The sequence below is a fragment of the Mauremys reevesii genome, linkage group 13 (assembly GCF_016161935.1).
Source record: "Mauremys reevesii isolate NIE-2019 linkage group 13, ASM1616193v1, whole genome shotgun sequence".
Lineage (NCBI taxonomy): Eukaryota > Metazoa > Chordata > Testudines > Geoemydidae > Mauremys > Mauremys reevesii.
Genome location: NC_052635.1, coordinates 4,984,347 through 5,001,984, shown reverse-complemented (window position 1 = coordinate 5,001,984; position 17,638 = coordinate 4,984,347). Strand labels below are relative to the sequence as shown.

The 17,638-nt window shown below is 60.6% G+C and overlaps 3 protein-coding genes and 1 long non-coding RNA gene across 9 annotated transcripts in view; 2 read left to right on the top strand and 2 right to left on the bottom strand.

Moving 5' to 3' along the window:
- Window positions 1–503: 503 nt before the first annotated feature.
- Window positions 504–12,896, bottom strand: DCAF11 (DDB1 and CUL4 associated factor 11). Of its 4 annotated transcripts, none has more exons than XM_039498288.1 (15): window positions 12,776–12,896; window positions 11,689–11,933; window positions 10,173–10,300; window positions 9,761–9,882; window positions 9,587–9,651; window positions 9,404–9,504; window positions 8,687–8,833; window positions 8,545–8,599; window positions 7,831–7,899; window positions 7,364–7,421; window positions 3,153–3,338; window positions 2,910–3,063; window positions 2,299–2,451; window positions 1,538–1,644; window positions 504–1,001 (listed from the first exon to the last, which is right to left on the bottom strand). In XM_039498288.1, exons 2-15 carry the CDS (start codon window positions 11,841–11,843, stop codon window positions 873–875), a joined length of 1,629 nt encoding a protein of 542 aa, XP_039354222.1. In that variant the 5' UTR covers window positions 11,844–11,933; window positions 12,776–12,896; the 3' UTR covers window positions 504–872. The 4 variants fall into 4 exon arrangements, with proteins under 4 accessions (XP_039354222.1, XP_039354223.1, XP_039354225.1 ...); XM_039498289.1 differs by having other exon boundaries at window positions 11,689–11,946; window positions 12,776–12,855; XM_039498291.1 differs by lacking the exon at window positions 12,776–12,896 and adding an exon at window positions 12,414–12,526.
- LOC120380540 lies at window positions 1,555–6,157 on the top strand. The gene is made up of 2 exons (XR_005587795.1): window positions 1,555–1,696; window positions 4,839–6,157. It is a non-coding gene; the product is annotated as an uncharacterized LOC120380540 (long non-coding RNA).
- NRL (neural retina leucine zipper) overlaps window positions 12,761–17,638 on the top strand; it is a 24,117-nt gene continuing 19,239 nt past the window's right edge. The window contains exons 1-2 of one of the 2 annotated variants that reach the window (XM_039498308.1): window positions 12,761–12,898; window positions 13,270–13,397. The gene's annotated coding sequence lies outside the window, so the exon portion shown is untranslated. Of the gene's footprint in view, window positions 12,899–12,993; window positions 13,398–17,638 lie in introns of those variants that run through there. The other variant, XM_039498306.1, reaches the window with a different exon arrangement.
- PCK2 (phosphoenolpyruvate carboxykinase 2, mitochondrial) overlaps window positions 15,490–17,638 on the bottom strand; it is a 10,549-nt gene continuing 8,400 nt past the window's right edge. For both annotated transcript variants that reach the window (XM_039498282.1, XM_039498283.1), the window contains exon 10: window positions 15,490–17,382. In XM_039498282.1, coding sequence (XP_039354216.1) covers window positions 16,928–17,382 — 455 coding nt within the window. In that variant the 3' untranslated portion in view covers window positions 15,490–16,927. The remainder of the gene's footprint in view (window positions 17,383–17,638) is intronic.

Sequence of the window (17,638 nt, the reverse complement as noted above, 5' to 3'; positions counted from 1 at the left end):
CAGGCCCCCCACCCCCTTCCCTGCCCCCCACCCCAAGCCAGCCAGTCCCTGCCCTGGGGCTGGGTCAGAGCAGCGCCCCCTAGAGGGGTCAGGCCCCCCCACCCCCTTCCCTGCCCCTACCCCGAGCCAGCCAGTCCCTGCCCTGGGGCCGGATCAGGCCCCACACCCCCTAGAGGGGTCAGGCCCTGTGCCCCAGTCCCTGCCCCTGTCTCCCCCGAGCCAGCCAGTCCCTGCCCTGGGGCTGGGTCAGAGCCAGCGCCCCCTAGAGGGGTCAGGCCCTGCCCCTACCCCCCACCCTGAGCAGCCAGTCCCTGCGCTGGGGCCGGATCAGGCCCCACACCCCCTAGAGGGGTCAGGCCCCGCGCCCCAGTCCCTGCCCTGGGGCTGGGTCAGAGCCAGCACCCCCTAGAGGGGACAGGCCCCCCACCCCCTTCCCGGCCCCCCACCCCAAGCCAGCCAGTTCCTGCCCTGGGGCTGGATCAGGCCCCACACCCCCTAGAGGGGTCAGGCCCTGCGCCCCATTCCCTGCCCCTACCCCAAGCAAGCCAGGCCCTGCCCTGGGGCTGGGTCAGAGCCAGCGCCCCCTAGAGGGGTCAGGCCCCCTGCCCCCTTCCCCGCCCAGTAAATTACAGGTCAGTCCATAATACACATCCAGTGTCCCGGGGGGATTCCCGCAGCCCTGCACCCCAGTGACTGGGGGGGGACACTGACTCCTCCCCCCACACTGCCCCTGGGGTACTGAGCCAGAGAAAAGCCTCCCCCCAGGGCAGAGGACTTTTGGGGTGTCCATGACACACAGCAGGGCCCAGAGCCCCCCCAATGCAGTCCCCACACGTCCAAGCACTGAGAAACGGGGCACCCCGGCTGGGGGGCTACTGATCCGAGGAGCCGGGGGAGCTTGCGGGGGGCTCCCCAGCCGAAGGGAGGTTTGCGGGGTCCCTGAGATCATCTTCATAGTATTCAGCCTGGCGGTATTCCCACAGGCGCAGACAGCCGTCCCACTGCCGGGGGGGAGAGAGAGAGGGGTGAAAGCGCCCCCAGGAGCCTGCCGGGGGCCCCCCCTCGGGCAGAGCGCCCCCCTGCTAGGATCCCCCCTCCACCCTGCCGGGGTCCCCCCCTTGGGCAGAGCATCCACCGCTGGGTCCCTGCCTCGGTCAGAGCAGTCCCCCTCCCCTCTAGGTCCCCCTCTATTGGGCACAGTGCCCCCCCGCTGGGATCCCTCTCCACCCTGCTGGGGTCCCCCTCTCGGGCACAGTGCCCCCCCCCGCTGGGATTCCCCTTCCTCCCTGCTGGGATCCCTCCCTTGGGCAGAGCGTTCCCCCCCCCCACTGGGATCCCCCTCCTCCCTGCCGGGATCCCCCTTGGGCAGAGCGTTCCCCCACTGGGATCCCCCTCCTCCCTGCCGGGATCCCCCCCGTGGGCAGAGCATCCGCCATTGGGTTCCCCCTTCCGGGGTCCCCCCTTTGGGCAGAGCATCTCCCCCCCCAGGGGACACGCTCCCCCATGGTGTCAGCCCCTGTTGCCCCCCCCCACTCACCGAACTGCTGACGATCTTCTCCTCGTAGGGGTGCCAGCTGACATCACGCACACAGGCCTTGTGATTGGTCAGTTTCTTGATGATCTGCCCACTCAGGAGGTCATACACTGGGGCAAAGCAGCAAGAATGAGATTTCCCCCTCTCCAGCCCACTACAATGGTACATGCCATTTGTCGCCCCCCCCCCCCCCCATATACAATGAGCCCTCCTGACCTTGCTCTAGGTTGGCTGCCCCCACCCTCTATTTCGCATAGAATGGTACAGTATCTTCCACTGGATCCCTTCCCCCTACAGCATATAGTGGTACTGCCCAAGTCTCCCCTGCCATGAATGTAGTAGTACTGCCCAACTCTCAAACACCCCCTGCCCCATGTGAAGGCATGGTCCTTTCCAGTCATCCTCCTCCACTATGAACTCAGTGGTACAGTCCAAAGCCTAGGGACCTCTCCCCTGCCCCGCCCCGCATGGCACTTCCCCCTATGCTTTGCCCCGCCCCTCAAGCATGGCACTTCCCCCAATGCTTTGCCCCGCCCCGCATGGCACTTCCCCTATGCTTTGCCCCACCCCGCATGGCACTTCCCCCTATGCTTTGCCCCGCTCCCACCCACACAGTGGCTCCCCCATGTGTATGTACACTGGTGGCCCTGGCCCATGTCATAGCCCCACCCCCACCCTCCTACGGGCAGGACTTCCTGTTTGGCCCTTGTCTGGTGGGTGGGACTTCCTGTTTCGCTCTCCCTCTCTGAGCCTGCCTCACTCACCCACCACCTTGCCGGTGGAGCAGCCGCTGTAGATGTACTGCTGGCCGGTGCTGTGTGGGGGCGAGAAGCGGCAGCGGATCAGCGTGTGCAGCACTCCATGGCCCCGGTACGTCATCAGGGAGCTGTCGCCTGGCAGCTTGGTCTTGCGCCAGGCTGGAGATTGACAGGGTTAGAGCCAGCCCACACTCACACCAGATCCATCCCCAGGGCGGGACTTCCTGCTTCGCTCCCCCTCCCCAAGGGGGCAGGCTCAGGGCCACCATGCCACTTCCTGCATCCCCCTTGACCTCTACTCTCTGCCTCCCCTTCCCCACCATTGCACTCCACTTCCACCTCCTTGCCACCCACTTCCTGCCCCACCCCCCAGTAGCTGAACAGTGCCTTTCCTGTCCCCCCCTTCCCCAGACCCCCACTTCCTGTCCCCGTCCCCTCCCTACCCCCACTTCCTGCCCCACCCCCCAGTAGCTGAACAGTGCCTTTCCTGTCCCCCCTTTCCCCCGACCCCCACCTGGTGCCCCCACTTCCTGTCCCCGTCCCCTCCCTACCCCCACTTCCTGCCCCCTGCCCTGCTTCCCACCCCATTTCTCACTCCTACATGCCCTCGTGCTGACCTTTCTTGGGCACCTGCTGCCAGCGGTAGTCCCAGTTCTGCTGGGTGACGGCCTGGCGTGATGCCTCCAGCCCCTCGCGCCCTGAGAGCCGCCGGATGTCCCACAGCTTGATGGTCTGGTCCTTCGAGTTGGAAATCAAATAGCGGGCGTCTCCCTGGGGTGGATTGAGGCAGATGTGGGTCAGCACCCTGCACCCAGCCCTCTCTGCCACAGGGTGGGATTCAGCCCCCAGGGGGCGCTCACCTTGCTGTCGATGAAGGTGATGCCGTCCTGGTGGCCGGCCAGCACGCCCACTGGCTTGGGGTCATCCTCCCGCATGGTGCGCCGGTCCCACACCTTGCAGATGGCGTCGTCGCCCCCAGAGAAGAGGATGTGGGAGCTGCCGTCGGCGAAAGCTACGGCGTTCACGTCGTCCTCATGGGACTCGATCTGGGGTGGGGGTGAGGGGTTACACGGCATTGTGGGTAAGCGCCCTCCACGAATATTCCCTGCTCTCTTTGCATTGTGTGCTCCCATAATCCTCTCTGTCCTATCCAGGGCAGTCCAGCTGCTTTGCATTGTGGGTAAGCCACCTCCCTCTCTCTGCTCTCATGCCAGGGACCCAGTGGGGCCCAGCCGCTTTGCATAAACAAACTAGGGAAATCCATCCTAGATGGAACTACTAGAAGGTGGGGGCAGAACTCGTTCCCAGAGAGCACTGATCAGTGGTTCACAGTTCTGCTAGAAGGGCCTAACGAGTGGGGCCCCGCAGGGATCGGTTCTGTTCAATATCTTCATCAATGGTTTAGATAATGGCACAGCGAGAACACTCATAAAGTCTGTGGACGATCCCAAGCTGGGAGGGGTTGCAAGTGCTCTGGAGGATAGAATTAAAATTCAAAATGATCTGGGCAAACTGGAGAAATGGTCTGAAGTAAATAGGATGAAATTCAATAAGGACAAATGCAAAGTGCTCCACTCAGGAAGGAACAATCAGTTGCACACATACAACATGGGAAATAACCGACTAGGAAGGGGCACTGCGGAGAGGGGGCTGGGGGTTCTAGGGATCAAAAGCTAAATAGGAGTCAGTGTGACGCTGTTGCAAAAAAAGCGAACATCCTTCTGGGCTGTATTAGCAGGAGTGTTGTGAGCAAGACACGAGAAGTCATTCCTCCGCTCTACTCCGCACTGATTAGGCCTCATTGTGTCCAGTTCTGGGCACCACATTTCAGGAAAGATGTGGACAAACTGGAGAGAGTCCAGAGAAGAGCAACAAAAATGATTAAAGGGCTAGAAAACATGAGCTGTGAGGGAAGGCTGGAAAATTGGGTTTGTTTAATCTGGAGAAGAGGAGACTGAGAGGACATGAAACCGTTTTCAAGTACATAAAAGGGTGTTACAAGGAGGAGGGAGAAAGATTGTTCTTAACCTCTGAGGACAGGACAAGAAGCGATGGGCTTCAAACTGCAGCGAGGGAGGTTGAGGTTGGACATTAGGAAAAACTTCCTGTCAGGGTGGTTACGCACAGGAATAAATTGCCCAGGGAGGTTGTGGAATCTCCATCATCGGGGATTTTCAAGAGAAGGTTCGACAAACACCTGTCAGAGATGGTCTAGATAATCCTTGGTCCTGCCATGAGTGCAGGGGACTGGACTAGATGACCTCTCAAGGTCCCGTCCAGTTCGATGATTCTAGGATTGTGGGTAAGTGCACTCCCATAATCCTCTCTGTCCTCCCAAAGGCTCCCAGGGCAGCCCAGCAGCTTTGCAGAGAGGATTCTGGGAGGGGGCTTACCTGTGGGTCCTCTCAAGGGCAGTCCAGCAGCTTTGCATTGTGGGTAAGCCCCCTCCCAGAATTCTCTCTACTCTTGCTCAAAAGGGCCTAGCTGCTTGGCCCTGTGGCATTAGCTCTTTGAAGATCATTTCCCTGCTCTGCTTCTCTCCTAAGGGCTGGCACTCAGCTAACGAGGCGAAAGGGGACAGGTCGGCAGGGCTGGGGACGCTGCTCCCGGTCTGGGGGTGAGCACTTCTGCGGTCACCCCGCAGTACCGAAGCGCGTGGAAACAGGGAAGAGATGGGAGCTCAGGGATGCCTCTGTTGCTGGAGTTAACATTGGAAGATCAAACTGAAAGGGCCGCGGGCTGAAAGATTTCACAGCCGCTCAGGGAACGACGAGCCAAACACCTGCGGGAGCTGCGTCACCCCTGCCCTCGATGGCGCTTTTTAATCAAACAGCACAACCGGCCACTCCCGAAGAAAGGGCAGCGGGGGTGGGGCCACTTGGCTTGAAAGTGGGATTTCTGGCGAGCCCAAACTCCCGGAAGCTGGGCCCCAGCTGGTTTACTGCGGCCTCGGCCGCCAACGGGAGGCGTAGCTTAGCAGGAAACAAAAAGATGCAGCTGAACTTTAGCCGGAATTATGGAGAGCAGATTCGAGTCTGAGGTGAAACTCACAAGCCTGGTTTGCCGACCACGACGTGGCGAACCGACACCATGGGACTCCCCCTCTTCTGTATCTCAGCTGGGGTTGGGTTTCCCCGGGGAACTCCAAAGAGGTGGAACGAATTGCTAGGATCAGCCAGCGCCTGGCACGGCCTCTGAACAGGGGACAGAGCATTTGGCAGGAATCTTACAGGGGAGCCAGGTTTTCAGGCTAAATGTCCTGCTCTTGAAAGGATCGTCCAGTCAACAGAGTGAAAGCGGGTGACGAAGTTTTTACTGCTTTGTAACTTCAGTGCCACCGTAGAAGGTGCTGGGAAGAAGGCAAACTAGCCCAATCTGAGCTTGGCTTGAGGAGAGGAATTCAGTCTCCACTCATATGCAGATCGAAGATCAACTGCATTACGGGACGGCAGCAGCCACTGAACTCTGAACCCTTCCAGCCACGGCTGGAGAAGGAGCAGGATGGTTTGGGAGCTGCCAAGTCGAACGCTGTGACCTTCGCACCGGCCGCTGGAAGGCATCAGTGCCAAAATGAGAACATGGGGTCTGAAAGCTGTAGTGGACAAGAGGTGAAATCGCCAGAAAGAGCCGCTGACGTTCGCAGCTAGAGAGAAAAGACGCCCAGCGGTGACGATATCTGAGCACCTACTTAGTGTCTAAACCAACTACCGGACGGGTGAACGCGTCCCCGGCATCTCCTTATGTCTGGCACACGCCACAGATTTTTTTCTGTGCTTTCTTTGAAGCTAAAAAATGCAGAATCTGTGACGCCAAAACTTTTTGCTAATTTGAGCAGGTTTCACCAGATTGTTTGGGTTGGGAGGGGGAAAAAAAAAAAAAAAAAAGTAAGTGCGGGAACCTCTCCCCCAAATCGAAACGTTGTGTGTCTCTGTTTTCCAACTTTCTGCTCTGTCTCCTTTCATTTGATTAAAAACCAAATGTTTTTAAATGGTGAGCAGTAAAACGACCCCTCTTGGTTGTGTCAAAACGTTTCACTCCACCCGGAACTAATTCTTTTCCGAGTTGATCCGTCAAAAGGTTTGGATTTTAGGCCAATCCGAAGCAAAAATGTAGTTTGGAATGGCCAGGGAAGCACAAAAATCCATTATTTGCACTGCTCCACCCTCTCCATCCAGGGGTTATTTCACCTCTGAATTTGCACTGGTGCGACCGTGGCTGGAAAGCTACGCCCAGGGTTCAGGGAGGAGCTATGAGAACGATTCAAGGTTTGGGAATCCTGCCTTCGAGGGATAAGCCAACCCAATTAAGCTCCTGGAGTCTGACTCGATCTCAGTCTATACAAGTTCCTACGTGGGGAACAAATCTTTGCTAAGAGGCGCTGCACTCTAGCAGGCCAAGACCCAGGGGCTGGCTGCTGAAGCTAGACAAGTTCAGACCAGAAATAAGGTGTAAATGTTTAACCATGAGAGTAACTAACCATTGGAACCACTTATCAAGGGGCATGGTGGACTCTCCATCACCAGGGATTTTAAAATCAAGAGCGCTGCTCTAGGAATCACTGAGGAGGGGGGGTCTATGCCCCGCAGTATCTAGGTCAGACGAGATGAGCACGCCGGCCCCTTCTGCCCGTGGGATCCAGGGGTTTTTAGTTTCACACAAAGCCCCGGCACAGCGGAGACGGCGCTTACGAGCCAGCGGGACTCCCGGGAGCGAGGGCCCATCGTCCCACATCAGTCCCGGTTCCGAGGGGAGAACGTAGCACTCGCCAAGGCTTGGCAGTCGACCGCAGAGGTCAAAGGGGACAGGTGTGGGGCGCCGGGGTAGGAGCAGAGCTCGGGGGGCTCAGCGGCAGGCGCGTACCAAGCTGCGGCTGCTCAGGTTGGGATACACGGTTTAATAAAACTCCAGTTTTTAGAAGTGTTCTGAGGCTGGGAGCGTCTGTGCAAAGAATCCGCTCTGCTGTCACCAAGGGGCTCCCAGTGCACCAACCCGCACAGCATTGTGGGTAAGCACCCTCCCAGAACCCTCCCTGCCCCCAGTGTGTCCGCCTGCCCCCCAGCAGGGGAGGTACCTTGAGGGTCCGTTTATTCTGCTCCCGGTCGAATACGTAGACGCACCCGTCGTTAGCCCTGGGGAGGGGAAACTGAGGCATCAGGCAGCGAGGCTGGAGGTGGGGCAAGCTCTGAGGGGTACAGAGGGTGACCCTGACCCCTGGTGGAGAGGTATGGGCCTGAGGGGTGCCTAGCTGGTCTAACCTGGCTCAGTGGGGCTCACCTCGCTATGCATTGTGGGTAAGAGCCACAGCGCATGGCTGGGTGGTCAACTGCTGTCCCAGAATCCTCTCCGCTCTCGCCCACGGGCCTTTTAGAAAGGAGTGGGAGGGACTCCCAGAAGTCCATTGAGTGCAGTGGCCATCCCACCATGCATTATGGGTAACGGCTGTCCCAGAATCCTCTCTGCTCTCGCCACATGACCGGATTGGAAATGCAGGAGCCCACCTGGGCTGCTCTTGGCTTTGGGGGTGCCCTTGTGACTTACCCGCCAAGCACCTCCCGCCCGTCGGAGGAGACCGTGAGGGAGAAGACAGCGAACCGGCGCTCGTCTGGCCTGTGATGAGGAAAGAGACACTGAAATCCTGCGGCTGGGGGGGAAGGGGGTGGTCCTCAGAGTCCATGAATCTATGGGTCCCCCTGCTCGTCCCCTTCCTTCATGCCTCTGGGGAGAACGGGATGGGCATGCATTGCCCCCCGATGTGCTCATCTGAAGCTGATACCCAGCCTCCACTCTCATGCTTCAGGGCTGCAGCCTGCAGGGGTCAGGAAGCAATCATGATGGACGTCTGGCCAGTTGCATTTTGGGTATTCCCTCCCCTCCATCTTCCCCTGAGGCACCAGGGATCAGCCACAGTAGGAGGTGGGACTCTAGAGGGAGTGGGCCAGGGACCCGAGGGGGCTCAGGGAATCTTTTCCCTCCACGCCTGGCTGGTGGCTCTTTCTCCCATGCTGTGGGTCTAACTGATCCTCCGATCTGGGGGTCAGGGAGGGGTCTCCCCTCAGGGCAGACTGGCAGGGACCTAGGGTCAGGGGGGTGGAGGTGGGGAGAAGTTTCTCCCTCTGCAAGGTGGGGCATACGTCACCGGCCAGGCAATCGCCCCCACCCAGACCACAATGACCAGTAGCCCCTTTAATCCCCCCGTATCATGATAGCCGACCCCTCAGCCCCTCCTATCATGCCCCCCCCCCGCCCCATTACCTCAGATCCAGTGCCGTGTGGACGTTTCCGTCGCCATAGATGTTACAGATGTGAACTGGGGGAGGGAGGGAGACAGAGACTGGTCAGTGTTTCCTGCCTGGGGGCAGGACTAAGGCAGACTCCGCCCCCAGTCCCTACTCACTGTAGTCGGACCAGCTGGAGTAGAGGAAGTGGCCTCCGTCGGGGGTGAAGGTGACGTCCAGGACGCTCCAGCCCACGTCCCGTGCCCGGATGCTCTTGAACTTCCGGAAGCCTCCGTAGCGGCAGTCGTACAGGCGGATCGTCTGGTCTGGGAGGGGGGCAGGGAGAGAAGGGAGGGTTTAGGAGGGAGGATGCTAGGATGGCCCGTACCCACAATGCAAAGTGGGGCGGGGGCAGTGCTGAGTGTCTACCACACATCGCAGGACAGAATGGGAAGACTACTCACAATGCAAAGGGATAAGCGCCCTCCCAGAATCCTCTCTGCTTGCCCCCAGGGTGGCCCAGCCACTGTGCGAAATGCCCTCCCAGAATCCTCTCTGCTTGCCCAGGAGCTCCCTACACAGCTCAGCTGCTTTGCATTGTGGGTAAGGGCCCTCCCAGATTGCTCCCCTGAAGGACCCTCAGATGGGACCGGAGAGGATTCTGGTAGAGTGGTTACCCACAATGCACAAGGGCATGACCCTGACCCACAATGCCAAGTGGGCGGGTGGCACTACAAGCCGGTACTACCCCCTTCGGAAAGGCAGAAGGAGAGAGAATTCTGGGATGTTGCTTACCCACAAGGCCAAGCAGCCAGGCGGCAGTGGGACCCCTGTGGCAAGAGCAGAGGGGATTGTGGGTAAGATTGTTGGCCCCAAGTGCCCCCCCACCCCCATACCTTGACAGGCAGACATGAAGAGCTGTCCATCCCTGGAGTAGACGCCACAGAAGGCCTTCTGGTAGTAGGAGTCGGTGAACGCCAGCTGGTTGGGCAGAAAGCTGGGGGGGTGCAGAGAGCACCGGGTCAGTGGGGAGTCCCTTGCCAGTGCCCCCCACCCCACCCCACCGCGCCGATACTCACTGGGACATCACACGGGAGCGCTCGCCCGGGGAAAAGCTGCTGTTGTGGCACAAGCCCCACTCTCTCTGCAGAGGGAGCAGAGTGGGTGTGAGAACCCCAGAGTCCCTGTGCTCTAACCCACCAGACCCCACTCCCCTTCGGCCCCAGGGCTCCCCTGCAGGAGGGGCCACGTACCTGGCGGAGGAGGTGGGGGATGCTGCGGTCAGCTCGCCTGGAGCCCAGCATCCCGTTCGCCAGCTGGATCTGGGTTTTGATCTCGTTACTTTCCACGTCCCGTGTGTCAGGTGCTGAATCCACTGCGGGGGGTGGGGGGGCAGAGAGATGTACCAGGTATAAATAGCAGCAGAGAATAGAACCCAGGAGTCCTGGCTCCCAGCTGCTCCCTTGCTCTAACCACTAGCCTACATTCCCATCCCAGAACCAGGGATAGAACCCAGTCCCCCCTGCTCTAACCACTAGCTCCTGCTCCCCTCTCAGGGCTGAGGACAGAACCCAGAAGCCCTGGGTCCCAGTCCTCCCGCTCTAACCACTAGCCCCCAATCCCCTCCCAGAGCTGGGGGCAGAACCCCAGCGTCCTGGTCTGTACCTGGGGGGTTGTAACGGTCTCCCATCCGCCCCTCCCAGGCGCTGTCGTTGTCATCGTCTGAATCAGACAGCGTCTGGACCACCTGGACACTGGCTGCGCCTCCGCCCTGCAGCAGCCGAATCTGACCTCTGCGGGGTGCAAAACCAGAGCTCATTCATCAGCCCAACCTCCCCTTCAGCCCCCTCCCCAAACCCTAGCCCGGGAGGCTTCTGGCATCACGGAGGGATAGAACCCAGGAGTCCGGGGTGCACCATCTAGAAACTTGCATCAGTGTCCTGGTGTGAAGGATTTGTCGATTCTCAGGCTAGAAGGGAGCCGCGTGATCATCTGGGGCAAATCCTCTCGGCTCCTGCGGGATATTCCCCCAGCTTTAGGGGCACAGAGTCTCCCTGGGAGCTCGGGGGCACCTGATGAGCCACTGTTGAATTCCAGTCCCGAAGAGGTTAGATCGGAGGTTTCCCCTTTTCCCGCCTGCCCCCCACGTGCTGATGGTTCCGACTGGATTTTCTGCTTGTGTCTCACGGGATCCCGCAGGGATGAAGTCTGTCAGGGCCAGTCAGGAAGCGACTGAGGTCGCTTTCTTCCACTGATTCAATCCAACAGCAGAGTCGTCGTTGCATTTACACTGCACCCTGTCTTGTGATTCCACTTGGGAGGGGAAGGGAGAAGCCCCATAGCCCACTCCCTATGCCAGCTGAGGCCAGATCGGAGCCGGCACCACCCTGGGGCAGACGTAGGGTTGCCAACCCTCCCAGATTGGCCGGGAGTCTCCCGGGATCAGCCTCCATCTCCCAGAGGCTACTGAACCCCATCCAGGAAATTTTAGGCCACTAAAAGTCGAGTACGGCAGCGGGGCTAAGGTAGGTTCCCTGCCTGCCCCGGCTCCGTGCGGCTCCTGGAAGCAGCTGGCACCTCCAGCTCCTAGGTGCAGGGGAAGCCAGGGAGTCTCTGCGCACTGCCTCCACCCTGAGTGCCGGCTCCACAGCCAATGGGAGCTGCGGGAGCTGTGCCTGCAGGCAGAGGCAGCGTGCAGAGCCACCTGTCTGGCTCCAAGCCCGGGAGCTGGGCATGCCCACACTTCCAGGAGCCCCCCCAAAGTAAGCGCTGCCCAGAGCCTGCACCCCAAGCCCCTGCCCCAGCCCTGAGCCCCCCCCTGCACCCAAACTCCCTCCCAGAGCCAGCTCCCTGCATCCCGGCCTGCACCCCACTCCTCTACCCTTCCCAGGCTGAGCCCGGAGCCCACTCCCACATGCCGAACCCCTTGGCCCCACCCCCAGCCCACACTCAAGGCCCTGCCCCAGCCCTGAGCCCCCCCCTGCACCCAAACCCCCTCCTGCACCCCAACCCGGTGAAACTTAATGAGGGTGGGGGAGAGCGGGGGATGAAGTGAGCGGGAGGCGTGGCCTCAGGGAAGGGGCGGGGCAAGGGGTTTTTGCAGTTTGACAGCTGGCAACTCTAGGCAGCCGGGAGGACTCCCTGTGCTGCACATAGGGGAGTAGGCAGTGAAGTAAATTACCTGCGCAGTAGATATGCCAGTACCTGGGCCAGATCCACATCTTCATCCTCTTCCTCCTCCTCCTCACTCCGCAGGAGCCTGGAGCCCCTCTGGGGCCTGCCGTCCTGGGGGTCCTGGCCCCCAGAGCTGGCACTGCTGCTGCTACGGGAACCCATACTTATGGCATTGTCTGGAACTAGGCTCAGGGGTCCGCTGTGTTGGCTCCTCTCCCACTCCCCCGCAGCCAATCAGGAACAAGAAGCTCCCTGAAAGGAAAACCTTTAGCCACTAATCAGAGGCCTTCAGACTTAGGAGGCAGTACTGCCTCCTCTCAATACACCTCAGCAACCTACCAATCACAGCCCTTTATACTCAGGAAACAGTACCATCCTCCTTAATATACCACAACCACCCACCAATCAGAACCTTTCATACTCAGGGGGCAGTATTGTCCTCCTCAATATACCACAGCCACCCACCAATCACAGCCCTTCAGACTCAGGGGGCCATTGTGCTACATACTGCAGCTGCCCACCAATGAAGGCGCCATCCCCTGCCCACCAATCAGATCTGTACATTCAGCGCCCCCTCCCTTCCCCACCAATCAGAGGAGCCTGTGCTCAGGGGACACACTTGCTCCCCTCAATATAGCACAGGAACCCACCAATGACATGTTAGCAGCCATCCACCAATGAGAGCGCCTTATACTCAGGGGGCACTCTTGCTCCCCTCAGTGTGTCACCCACCAATCTCAGGGGCCTGCTGACTGTGCAACCAACCACAGCCTCGATTCTTGCCCCCTCTCATATGCCAGCCTCTAATCCACTGATCAGCTCCTGCACCAACCAGGGGGCCTCTTACAGTCAAGAGAGCCTCCCACCAATCAGAGCGCCCTATATTCCCCCAGGCCCACCAATCAGAACGTCCCATACTCGGGGGACACTCTTGCTACCCCCGTCCACAACCCAGCTCCCTCCCCCCTCACCAACCAGAACCCACCTGACTCCCCCAACAACCTCCTCCCCGTCCCCGGCGGGCCGGCCGTGGCCAATCAGAAGCCACTCCAAACTCTCCCCCTCCCTTCCCGGAACCGCGAGACCTTCCTCACCCTCCAACGCTCGCAGCGCGAAGCCTTGTTTACATCTTTAGAGCAGTAGCCGCTTCTAACGGAAGAAGAGAGGGGGAGGGGCAAGCGCGGCGCGCTCTGATTGGCTCCTCCTCTCAACATCACGTAGGTTAGAGGGCGTTGTAGAAAATTCGGACACGTTGATTGGCCCTCTACCTTCGCGACAGTTCGCTGATTGGGTTGAGAGTGACAGCATTAGAAGAGGCGGGTCTAGGCTGAAGCCCGGGCTCTCTGATTGGACAGTTGCAATATGACTGGCACTCGAAGCGGGGAGGCGGGACAGTGGGTATTTGGTTAGCATGGAGTGATTGGTAGCCTAAAAATAGCCCTCGGTCTCTGATTGGATAATAGTGACCGAGGGCCTAATAATTGCTCCTTTAAAGAAGTCGTCGACTCTCCTGATTGGACACTAAAAAGATTGACAGGCTACGTGGTAGGCAGGCTCCTGAGGGTCACTGATTCTCTGATTTGACAAGGGCCTGGTCGAGACCACAGAGTGGGAGGCGAGCAGTGAGCGCGAGCCAGCTCCCTGATTGGACAACGGATCGGTGATTGACGGGACAGAAAGGCGGGCCTGAGAGGCTCCTGGCTCCCCGCATAGACGGTGTTTTACGATTGACGGCCACTAGGGGGCTCCACAGCTCCTGATTGGCTGGGGGAAGATACTGTGTGAAGCATAAAACGGGGAGCCCCGCCCCCGCCCCGCGTCACTCGTTACCCGCCCCCTGACGCCCCGGCCCCGCCCCCGTCGCGTCACTTGTTACCCGCACAGGGGAGGCGAGGGGCGGGGCCCTAGGAGCACGTGCCCTGTCAGTGGGGGGAGCCCTCCCCCCCCCCGCCCGGCCCCCCCCGAGTCCCCCCGAGCCCCGTGGGAACCCGCTGAGTGTTTTCTGGGACTCCTGTGTGGGTGCCTCAGTTTCCCCTGTGCAGCTGATAAGTCTCGGGGGGGGCAGGGGCTGTGATTGGTGCAGAGCCCCAGGGGGCGGGTGGGAGGGGCTCTGCCCGGGCTCCTGGCAGCTGAGGGCCTGGGCCCCTCCCCGGCACGGTGCCCAGGGACGGGGCTGGAGCACAAGGGCTCAGGCGGCTCCTGGCCCGGGGGGGGCTGGAGAGTGTCAGTCTGGAGCAGGCTGGGGAAATGGGGGGGCAGAACCGGGGTCCGGCCTCCCTGGCCCCACGGTGGAGCTGACTGGGGGGTCCGGTGTCGGTACCTACGCCGGGGTCCTGGCTGGCTGCGGCGTCGGGGGGTCGGGGACGCTGCCAGGAAGGGGGGAGCCCGGGAGCCAGGCTGCTCCGAGAGGAGAATCCCCCGAGTCCCGGCTGCTGCGTGGGGAGCAGCTCCCGAGCATCCCCCGGGGACGCCGGGACACCCCCACACCCCACCCCTCTGCCCTCACCCCCACACCCCACCCCTCTGCCCTAGCCCTGAGCCCTGATCCCCTCCTACACCCCACAGCCCTCATCCCCGGCCCCACCCCGCAGCCCTCACCCCCTCATCCCACCCCTCTGCCCTAGTCCTGGGCCCCTCCTACACCCCACATCCCTCATCCCCGGCCCCACCCCGCAGCCCTCACCCCTCATCCCACCCCTCTGCCCTCCTACACCCCACATCCCTCATCCCGGCCCCACCCCGCCGCCCTCACCCCCCCACCCCCCCCCTCTGCCCGAGCCCTGAGCCCTGATCCCCTCCTACCCCCCACAGCCCTCATCCCCGGCCCCACCCACAGCCCTCACCCCTCACCCCACCCCTCTGCCCTCACACCACACCCCACAGCCCTCATCCCCAGCCCCACCCGCAGCCCTCACCCCTCATCCCACCCTCTGCCCTCACAGCCCTCTGCCCCTCCTACACCCCACAGCCCTCATCCCCAGCCCCACCCCGCAGCCCTCACCCCTCACCCCACCCCTCAGCCCTCACCCCCACACCCCACCCCTCTGCCCCTCCTAGACCCCACAGCCCTCATCCCCAGCCCCACCCCGCAGCCCTCACCCCAGCCCCACCCCACAGCCCCACCCCTCTGCCCTAGCCCTGAGCCCCTCCGACACCCCTCCTCCCCAGCCAGAGCCCTCACCCCGCATGCCAGTCCTGAGCCCTCCTGCACCCTGAACCCCATCCCCAGCCAGAGCCCTCACCCCGCATGCCAGTCCTGAGCCCTCCTGCACCCTGAACCCCATCCCCAGCCAGAGCCCTCACCCCGCATGCCAGTCCTGAGCCCCCTCCTGCACCCTGAACCCCATCCCCAGCCAGAGCCCTCACGTTTTTACAGCATTTTAAAATACATACATCGGTTTACAAGACAGGAGTCTGGGGGCAGGATTTGGACCCGTTCTGGGCACCACCAAAAATTATAGAGACCTACCCCCCCCTGTACCCAGCTCCTAACACCCTCCTCCTTGGCCCCACCCTGTGTCACTTTATAGCAGGCCCCTAACACCCCTCACCCCACCCCCATCCCCATCCCCTGACACTTTATACCCGGCCCCTAACACCCCATCCAGTGACACTTTATACCTGACCCCCGTCCCCCCACCCCGCCCATAACTGCAGCCTTTGCTCCCCTGCATTGCCGCCCCCCCCCCCCATTCACCAGTCTCTGCATTTATCCTGGCCCCAGGCAGGCTGAACCAAAAGGGCCCGAAGTCCCTGCGAGGCCCCCGCGGGCCCGTCCCTCTCGCCCCCACTCCAGTAACCAGCCATGGGCCTTCAAATCCTTTTATTGGTTGACACTCGTGTCTCATTAGCAGTGATTAGTAACAAAACCCCATTGTGCAGTACCCAGAGCCCCAGCACTGAACCCCGTGTCACTGCGGCCCTGCCTGCGCCCGGGAAAGAGCCCTTCTGCGGCTCGTCCGCCCCGGCTCAGCCCCCCTTCCCTGTCTCCCAGCCGGGCCAGGGTCGGGGGGGGCACCAGGAGCCGTCCCACCCTGCCGTTAAGGCAAAATCTTCCTGAGTGTCTGTGAGAGGGGCAGGCCTGGGGCCCAGTGCTGGAAAGGAAGTTGGGGGGGGGGGGCGTTGCTGAGCTCACCTCAGCTTGATGGCGAGAGGCCCCCGGCAGGGAGGGCCAGTGCGGCTGGAAGAACCGACCGAGGACTCGGGGGGAAGACGGGGGCTTGGGGGGTTCCAGTTTGAGGTGGGACTCAGGGCTTAAAGAGAAAGGGACAGGGTGTCCTGGTGTGGTTAGATGAGGGGTCGCAGGGCGGGACTGGTGGCAGAGTTGAGAATTTGGCCAGTGCCCCACCTGGGGAGGGGCGCTGAGCACTGGGGGGAGGATGGGTGGTGATGGAGAGGTCTGGCATATCCTGAGTTGATTTGGGGTTAATACTGCTTAGGAACTGGGCTTGGGCTGAGTTACGGGTGGCAAAGGGTCAGTGCGGTTGAGAGATCCAGCCATGGACGGTGGTTCCTTTTTAGTGTTGCAACAGGGGCACAGCTCATGGTTAAAATCCGCCTTACCCTCAGAGCTAAGCCTGGAGGACGCTAGGTTTGCATTCGTGTGCTGATGCTGGGTTTGAGGAGGACAGGGTTGGCGGTAGATGCCGTGGCCCCGGTTTGTGTGAAGAGCTGGACCCGATGGTGACACCCAGCTTGGACGTTCCAACCTCACAAGTGATTATATGAAAATGTGGCTGGAAGGAAGGTCAACCTCTCAAGGGGACAAGATGGCTGACTCATGGGCATGGAAACAAGATGGCAGAACCATGGTCAAGAGGAGAAATATGGGCAGCCCACATCCAGGAACCAAGATGGTGGACATCGTCAAGGAAACAAAAACAGCCAATCCGTGTCAAGGAAAGAAGAAGGCCATCCCATGTCAGTTGAAGATGATGGCAGAACCACAGTCAAGGAAAGATAATGGCCAGCCTATGCTAATTGAAGATGGCCCACCCACATTGAGGGAAGAAAATGGTGGAATCGTGATTAAGAGAACAAAATGGCTGACTCCTCAAGCAAACAAGATGGCAGAACCACGGTCAAGAATAGAAGATGGCCAACCCCCATCAAGGGAAGACGACAGCTGACTCGCAGCAAGGCACTGAGATGGCAGCGGCGTTGGGCATTGGGCAAGGCGGGGGAATGCTATGTAAACAAACTCCATGAGGGCCGTGTCTTTGGTGGGCCGCCTCCCTGCCCCCCCCTCACATCTTCTTCACCCGGCTCTCCAGCCCCTCGAGTTCCCTCATCACCTCCCGGGGCAGGTCGTCGTTGACCTGCTCGGTCAGGTACTTGCGCACCTCCCGCGCCTCCTGCTCCCAGAAGGCCTTGGGCAGGGAGAAGAGCTCTTGGAAGTCCACCTTGGCCAAGCCCTGGAGGTTAAGGGCCCCTTCCTGAGGCACATAGCCGATGGGCGTCTCCCGCGCACTTTCCTCCCCTTCCACCCGCCGGAAGATCCAGTCCAGCACCCGCGAGTTCTCCCCGAAGCCCGGCCACAGGAAGTTGCCGGCCGTGTCCTTGCGGAACCAGTTGACGTGGAAGATCTTGGGCAGATGGACCCCGCGCCGCTCCTCCATGCCCAGCCAGTGCTCCAGGTAGCGCCCAAAATTGTACCCAAAGAAAGGGCGCATGGCGAAGGGGTCGTGCATGATCACCTTGCCTGGAGGGGGGGCGGAGAAGTGGGGAGGGTAGGTCAGCCAGGGAGTTATGGGTAACCGGGGATGGCGGGAATCTGCCACAAAGGACTGCAGATCATCAGGAAGGGTGGGAGGGCAGCGCAAAGGACTGTGGGTAAATCAGGGGAGGCCATTGCAAAGGACTGTGGGTAAATCAGGAATTGTGGGAATCTGCCACATTGGATTGTGAGTATTCAGCAAGAGTAGGACTCTGGCGCAATGAATTGTGGGGGATTTGGC